Source organism: Sinocyclocheilus rhinocerous, unplaced genomic scaffold (assembly GCF_001515625.1).
Source record: "Sinocyclocheilus rhinocerous isolate Xijiao unplaced genomic scaffold, SAMN03320098_v1.1 scaffold173, whole genome shotgun sequence".
NCBI lineage: Eukaryota > Metazoa > Chordata > Actinopteri > Cypriniformes > Cyprinidae > Sinocyclocheilus > Sinocyclocheilus rhinocerous.
In genome coordinates this window covers 849,365-858,210 of record NW_015645056.1, presented here as the reverse complement: position 1 = coordinate 858,210, position 8,846 = coordinate 849,365, and the positions used below count along the sequence as shown (strand labels likewise).

At 38.3% G+C, this 8,846-nt stretch overlaps 1 protein-coding gene across 1 annotated transcript in view; it reads left to right on the top strand.

The window, feature by feature from the left end:
• LOC107705116 (histamine H3 receptor-like) overlaps window positions 1-4,146 on the top strand; it is a 13,379-nt gene extending 9,233 nt beyond the window's left edge. Inside the window, exon 3 of the mRNA XM_016508258.1 lies at window positions 3,397-4,146. Within this exon, the coding sequence (XP_016363744.1) occupies window positions 3,397-4,146 (750 nt within the window). The remainder of the gene's footprint in view (window positions 1-3,396) is intronic.
• The last annotated feature ends 4,700 nt before the right edge of the window (window positions 4,147-8,846 follow it).

Sequence of the window (8,846 nt, the reverse complement as noted above, 5' to 3'; positions counted from 1 at the left end):
AACTTTTTTGGAGTGTGTTGCAGCCATCAAAATCCAAATTTGTTCATATTTACAAAATACATTTACGTTGGTCAGTGAAAACTTTGGAAATCTTTTCACTTTACTTTTGTCAATTAAATAAAAGTTAAAGAGAATTAACAAATCACAGATTCTTGATTTTATTGCATTTTACAAAATGTCCCAACTTCTCTGGAATTGGGATTGCATATAATATTTTATAAATTATTATTATTAGTGCATTTAATTGCATATTTAAGTGCACTACTTTAAGTATTATTAGCTCTCCAATAAAAATGTCTACACTAATAATTACATTAACAGTGGTGCAAAGTAACTTCAAGTGTATCAGGCAGCAACAGGTGTGAACAGGTGGGCTGGGATTTTTTTTATTATTATTTAATTTTGACCAAAAGCCATTTTTGAATGGATGTTGCATGAGATGATCTTCCCAAATCTTTTTTTGTGGGGTTAAATCCGTCTAACTAAAGAAACATCCTGAGATACCCCGGGAACAGTGATTCATAGAGCAGTGAATATTGTGGAATATTTACTTCAAAGCTTTCTCTGATGTTTGTTTAGACTCAGGTCAGAAAGCGTCCTTGAAAATGTCTGGTTTTGTTTTCCCACACAAGCTCTTAACATCAGAGCAATGATACAAACATAAATCGCAATACGTAACGTATGCCTTTAATCTGCAAGACAGCCATGTTTGATCTCACAGACTGCGGCTTCAGCTTCAATCAAAGTGAAGGAGGAAAGATTCATGCTATCATTGGCAGCACTATGACGGCGCACACATACTCGGATATGTGTGTACCAGCAAAATAAAGTGTTTGTCTTCATTCCCCACTGTGCGTTTTCATGTACTGCTTCTGTGTACAGTTCAGTGGAGCAATACCACACTTTGTTGTCTTGAAATTAATTATTTTAATTAATAGTCAATGAGTTGAATAGTAATAAATACTAAACTCAATCTTTTTCTCACATCTTGATAATTGGTTGCTTTATTGATTGATTTTTTTTCAGCTAATTTATCGATTTTTTATCAATTTGTCAAATTATTATCATCACATTAGTTTCACATTTGAGTCTCCATACAACTACAGCATTTGAAGCTGGCAATTAAAAACAGCAGTAACTAACAAGCTTTCCCATCTGAAATTAACATTTTGTTTTAGTGTTGTAGTAGTACAAGTGAATAATGAAAAAAGGCTGGTAAAACAATCACATTTCTTAGCAGATGATAGAATTAATGGCAAGTACTGTGGACTGAACAATTTTGCCATGCATCTTACAGTACAGCTTACATTTATTATTCATTGGAAACACTGGCTTCTATGTTGGGATATTTCATTGTATTTAAGTGTGATATTTGTGTGCCCCTATTATGGGTTATGAAAGGTTCATATTTTGAGTCCTCAACAAAAGGTTGACATGCATGCAAGGTCAAAAAACACTTTAATTGTCTTATAATATGCATTTATTTTTACCTTACTTGCTCAAAGACTCCCAAACGATTCGTTCAACGATTCATTTTTCCAAACCCGTCCTTTGCGTGACGCTAATCTGCGGTGATTGGTCCGATTGATCTCATTTTCATTTCATCATGCCTGACTGTAATGCCAGATAAAGCAGTGTTTGTGAGCGCAGTGCTGCTTTGTTTACAGCGTTACCGTTGCATGAAAGGTAATTTTCAAAAATCCATAATTGGGGCACTTTAACTATCTAAGTGTTAACTAACTCAATAACTGCTCCAGGCAATTTATTTAGTAAGTATTGATTTAGTAAGGTGACCCTCTGGTGCAGTAAACAATACAATTACCAGTCATATTCATTTTTTATTTAGCATGCATTTAATGCATAAAAAGCTTTAAAGTGGAAACATAAACTATGTTAGTGAAAAATTGTGTAGGATAAAACTACTACTCCTGCTCATCTCATGCTTAATTCACAGCGCTTATTCAAACAGGGCTGTGTTCCCCAGAGCACAATGAGCATAGGATCATAAGTAAAACATAAGAAACCATTCTCACCACTAGTCTCTACGATACACCCTTTCTCTAAACCGCTTGTCCTGTAGGGTCACAGGGATGCTGGAGCCTTTCCCAGCAACTCGGGCCAAAGACAGGGAAACAAGCTGGACGCAGGGCCAGTACAATTATTTCACAATGAACAAATGGAAAGTGTACATGTAAGATGTATTATGTTAAGGTTGTATGATTAAATTTATTTAAATTGAACATTAAAAGTTAAAATGGATCATGTTCCTGTTCTGTAATTGTTGTTAAGAAATCATATACTGTGAGGACAAAAAAGGAGCAAAATTTATACATTTAGGGGTGCAACATCCTGTCAGTCCATTACAAAAATTAACCATGTTTTTACTACAGCAACCATAGTCCAACTGTACAGTAAAACCACATGGGGAAAATGTATCACGGTTTCCACAAAAAATATGAAGCAGCACAACTGTTTTCAGCACTTTTAGTAATCAGAAATGTTTCTTGAGCAGCAAATCAGCATATTAGAATGATTTCTGAAGGATGATGTGACACTGAAGACTGGAGTAATGATGCTGAAAATTCAGCTTTGATCACAGGAATCAATTACATTTTACAGTTTATTCGGTTACACTTTATTTCGATAGTCCACTTTAGACATTCTACTAACTATAAGTAACTTTGTAACTACATGTCAACTACATGTCAACTAATTCTCATTAATTTGCAACTACATGTCTACTAACTCTCAGGGTAGACTGTTAGGGTAGGTTTAGGGTTAGTAGAATAAGTTGACATATACTTGCAAAGTTTCTGATAGTCAGTATGTTGTATATTGTGGACCCATCAAAATAAAGTGTTAGACGATATTAAGCAGACAGTCTACTAATACTCTAATGACTGCTAGTTGACATGTAGTTGCAAAGTTACTTACTGTTAGTAGAATGTCTAAAGTGGACTATCGAAATAAAGTGTTACTGTTTATTCACATAGAAAACAGATGTTTAAATTTGTAATATTTTTTCACAATATTAATGTTTTGGGGAGCATAAGAGACTTCTTTCAAAAATATACAAATCTTAAGTAACAAGCGTGTGAGCACTGTTTGCCTAAGGTTTTCTGCCATTGTTATTTCCTTTTCCTAAAAAGAAATTAAATGTTAATATATAAAATAAAAAAATAGAAATATGAAATTAATCACAAATTATTGACAGCCAAAGTTTACTTTCATCAGTTATCATGGATGATTTACAGCATTCTAAGATCAATAATAACGGATATATGTACTGTGACTCTTTGGCTCAATATGTGGTTATATGCATGCATCTCTGTAGTTTTCTGAAATTTTTCTACCAATTAAATGCAATTTTTCCATTGTTTTCTTTCCTGATCCTAGGTATCTTATCGTGCCAAACAAGGAATGACCCACTTTGCGGTGGTGAAGATAGCAGCGGTTTGGATTCTAGCCTTCCTCCTCTATGGACCGGCCATCTTATTCTGGGAGCAGCTGACAGGCAAGAGCCGCGTGCCAGATGACGAGTGCTTCGCTGAGTTCTACTACACCTGGCACTTCCTGCTTTCTGCTTCAGTGGTAGAGTTTTTCTCACCGTTTTTATCCGTGGCGTTCTTCAACATCAGCATCTACCTCAGCATCCGTCAGAGGAGACTCGGCAGCAAGAAAGAATCCTGTTCTCCAAAGAGCCAGGACGCTACAAATCTGTACGGCGAGAAAGCACACATGAGCGTCCGAATCTGCTGGAACTCCTTGACGCTCAAGAAGAAAAGCGCAGAAGACGGCGAGAAGCGCTCGGAGAACAACGGTCTGTCAATGCGGTGCGTCCAGCGCTCACGTCTGAGGCAGGACAAGAAGATTGCTAAGTCTCTGGCCATAATCGTGTGTGTTTTTGCGGTATGCTGGGCACCGTACACTCTGTTAATGATCGTGCGAGCGGCGTGCAGAGGAGACTGCGTGTCGCATCACTGGTATGAGGTGACGTTCTGGCTGCTGTGGCTGAACTCAGCGATCAACCCGTTCCTGTACCCGCTGTGCCACAGCAGCTTCCGAAGAGCCTTCTTCAAGATCCTGTGCCCACGACAGAGGTCCAACATACCGCTGACAGCCCATTCATCCAGCACACACAGATAGTCTGAGTGATCAGAGGACAGCACACATGTACTGAAATAGCATTTACAAAGAGGATTTAAGTGCCTATGTATGGAAATGAATGTTGCAGGTCTCTCGACTGCATTTGTGGCATAAGGGGTGTTTACATGGCACCAATTTTAACTTTTGGCTGTTTACTTACACTTGCGTTTTGGGTGCCAGAAAATGCAAACTTTTGAAAACATGTTTTAAAGCGCATGTTTGCAGTAGGGGTGGGCGATATAGCCTCAAAATTATATCACGATATTTCAAGAATATTTGCGATAATGATATTTATGACGATATAGAAAAAAATATGGAACAACATTTTATTGGTGATTGCAGCTGGCAGGCAGCAGCATTTATTAGTGCAAACACAATGAAGGGCATTTTCCATCATTTTCCAATGAGCTACTGTCATTGATGACAGACTACCTAATCCGAAGTGTAAATCTATTGTCATAAGGTGGCAGAAGCAGCATTATAGTGCAATAGTAGTGACCAGTGTTGGGCAAGTTATTTTAAAAAAGTAATTAGTTATAGTCACTAGTTACTTCTCACAAATAGTTAGTACTGAGTTAGTAACTGAGTTGCATCATTATAAAAGTAACCAGTTACCAGGGAAAGTAAGTATTGCGTTACTTTAAAAAAAAAAAAATTCAAATGTAAAATAACTTGGATGTCTCCAATATTAAATGTGAAATTAATTAAATGGACACTACATAGAATAAATTATTATTTGTAAACATTGTACACTAATACAAAACAACAATTTAAAAATACTTTAAACATTTTTTTAACACTGCACATTTTTTAACATTCTAGCAGACATTGCTGAAAATCTCCCAGATTCTGTGAACTGTTTGTGGGTGGAGCATCCATTTGTCCGAGGGGACATTGCTCCGAGATAGCATGTCTGCTCCCTGGTTCAGCCTGCCCGGCACATGTGTTGCTCTCAGTGAACGCAAGTTGAGCTGAGCCCATTCCGAGAGGCGCTCTACCAGAATGAAGAGGCGCTTCGAGGAGACCGCCCTGGCGATTTATATAGGACACCACCATCATGCTGTCCGAACGGACTAAGACGTGGTGTCCCCTCAGGTCTGGCAGAAAGGTGCGAAGGCCCAAACATACTGCCAGCATTTCCAGGCAGTTGATGTGAAGCCGACCCTCCTCTTTCGACCAGTGGCCGAAAGCCGGTTTGCTGTTGCACAGCGCTCCCCAACCTGTGTTGGAAGCATCTGTCGAGACCACCTTCCTTCTGTAGGCCATTCCCAAGGGCACACCCCATTCCATCCACTGAGGGTCTTTCCAAGGAGCCAGAGCTGCTACACAGGCCTGGACCACCTTGACACGAAGGCGTCCGAGACGCCAGGCATGGGGCGGAACACGTGGTTTCAGCCAGCATCTTTTGAAATGCCTAGAGAGGGCGAGAGGCTCCAATTTTGAATGAGGCTGCGAGCTGCTGAATGGCCAGTGCACGTTCTGGCGCGACTACCACCCTCACTTGGGCTGAGTCGAGAACTGTTCCCAGGAACGATATCTGTTGGCTGGGGGACAGCATACTCTTGGCAAAATTGACCCTGAGTCCCAGGCAATCTTAGTGGCTGAGGAGGACGGATCTGTGACATAGTAGCTTGTCCTCCGACTGGGCCAGTTGCAGGTTTTGTCTAGATCTGATGTATTAACAATTAGTCTGATAAATTAATAAAGTTTTTCTAAGAAATTATATGCTTCTAATGACACTTAAAATATGAATCATTTCCATTATCCATTGAAGTCCAATTAAAAGTTTTGTAATCCCTTTTGAAGAGTTAGTAATGAAGTGGCTGTTCATTTACACTTGCAATATGAATCTGATAGAGAGAAAAAAGACAACAAAATGTGGGAAAAACTACAAAAGAAAAACTATTTTAGTTTCTGAATAGTCTGATGCAATCACTTTAATATTGTTTAGTTATGTAATGTGTAAATTCTCTTCATACAAAACTCCACGGATCACACTTGTAAAACCGCTAGTCATTCTTTCAAATCCTGATCTCGTGCTTTCATTTGGTTTACGCAAAACAGTATAACAGTATAGTCTTACCAAAGCAATTAAAAAACCCTGTAATGTGGATACATTGCTTCACTTGTCATTCCTCCAGTGGGTCCCTGAGGAACATCACTACAAGAGGTGCCTCACTGTGATATAAATACCATGCTCACCTAGTCTTTTGTTGCTGCAGTATTGCTTCTGTTTCTTTGTGTTTATGGATTCTGTGTTTGTGATATACCTCTTGCCAGTGTTTTTGCTCTGTTTTTATATCTTTGTTTTGGGACTAATAAACTTCATTTGGCTCTTCTATGCATTCCCGAGTTTTCCATGACAGACCGTGACAATAATAATAGAAAAAATGCCTCGAACACAACAATGCAAGTCAAACAAACATCAGAATTTTAGGATGGATATATTTCACTGACCGCATAGACCATATATATAAGCTCATGTCATGAAAGTTTGATCTTTGATACCAAATCAAGTGTATGAATCCATTGCGGATATTAAGGTAACTGCACAATAACTAGTGCACAACCATTGTACACACAACAACTATTAAATACTCATGTAACCAGTGAAATGATAATAACATGAATTTTTGATTTGTTTTTTAATCCAGTTGTGCACAACTCACAATGCACACATATAATTGTCGTTGTGGTTTAGAGTATTTATGTGCAAATTTATGTGGCCAAACTATAGATTAAAACAAAACTGACAATTAATATCCACAACTGTTCATATTAGCAAATTAATTATACAAACATATGACGTTTTGAAACTGATAAGTATTTGCTCATAAAACAAAGATATCCCTATATTTAAAAAATGTTGTAAATTTGCTTGAAACATGACCACAAATATCAAAAATCATACAGATCTTTCAGACTAATAAAGAAACAACTGGGGCAGCTATTTCTTTTAAAGCTAGGCAGTTTGTGTGCTACTAGCGCCAACTAGCATAACTACAAAAATAAACAACCTTTGCAAACGCCCCTTTCACATCAAAAACACAGCTCTTACGGCTCTGTAAGTGAAGTCATGCCTTAACAGGCAAAAGCAGGCTACTTTCAATAAAAGCTCCAAAATATTAGGAATACTTTTAACTTGAAGTTTAGCTTACCTGTCAAAAAGAAAATCGCCAAGTTCGTCGTATCGATTGAAATCCAAACATTCCATCAAATTCCTCCATCTTGTAAAAACACTGCCAGCGTTTATCCTTGTTTTACCACGTTGTCTGTCTCTGTGTATTTTAGCAAGTCTTTGAATTTTACTAGCACTTCTGTAAAGGAATCTGAATTTCTTTTTCCAAACCGGCTAAACACCCTCCGGCTCAGCTGCTGCAGAAGCCACGCCCCAAACTCTCGCTATTGGCTGTGCGGAGGTATGACAGGTCCTTTACTGCAAAAAGACGGTCACTGCGACACTCTAAAGTGATGGCGCCATGTGCTTTTTTAAACCATTTTCATAGGTTTCACATTATGTTGTTGGCTCGGAAAATATGTAAATGCGCATGCCCAGTAGCCGCAGCTGTATCCCTTCTAGCCTTAACCACAAATCAGACAGAGAGTAGATTAACTTCGGTGGACTTAAACTTGCAAAATGGTATGTTCCGCGGTTGACATAAAATACTTTCTGATGTTTATTCATGTTCATTTCGTGCTTTACGTAAATATGAATAGACGATTGGTTCACGTGTTTGAACTGAGGCAATACAGTGATCTGTCACGACACATTAAAGAGCCACAAAACGGTATTTTTTGTTTGAATTTCTTTAAAAATGACCAAATTTGACAGCTGAGAGTCCTGAGACCTTGTGTCATACCAGAAGTAACCCGCTCTGTCTTGTCTGTCGGTGTGTTGTCAGTTTCCTCTTTGCTCTGCAATGTATTTTTCACTGTGCGAGAACATGAGTGTAGTGTGAGAGCGGCATTGTTTGTCGGGGATAGCAACTAAGGAGGGCGGGTCTTTGCGAACGGTCAATTGCATGAAGTTCAACATGGCTCTTACTTCACAGGACACTGTTAGCATGCATTATTTTAGGCCATCAATGTTTGTTCTATATATTAAGAGATAGACCAGCAGGCCACAGAAGAGCTTGCAATGTTTTGATTCTATGAACAGGAGAGTCTTCATATTTAGAAGTTTCTGAGAACACATTCTCACATTCATGCCAATGAAGCAAATTAGAGCGACCAACACTGTTTTCTCACTATCTTACCTGTGTGCATCTCCAAAACTGGATTTTCTTAAGCTTGTTAATGGACACTGAAAGATGTGGAATCCATGTTAGAGTTTGAATTCCTAAAAGTTACCTGCCTTCCAGGCCAGCATGAAACAGCATGTAACAAAAATTAAACTCACATCTTATATGTCCGTCAGCACATCAGACCTTCTGTAAAGCTTGTCAGGTTTGCAGACAGAAAGAAGAATGACTGTCCTAGAGCAGCTTGTGCTTTTTTTGAATTATGTTCCAAGATTTGCATTCTGTGTCATTCATAAAACCAAAAGCTCTCCAAAAAACCTTGACAGCCACAAATCCAAACTGCATCTCTCTTCCGCTGAGGCTAATCTTCCTTGTACATGCAACTACGGCCCAGGACCATTTGGAGAAAAAAAATGCTACAATATATATATATATATATATATATATATATATATATTT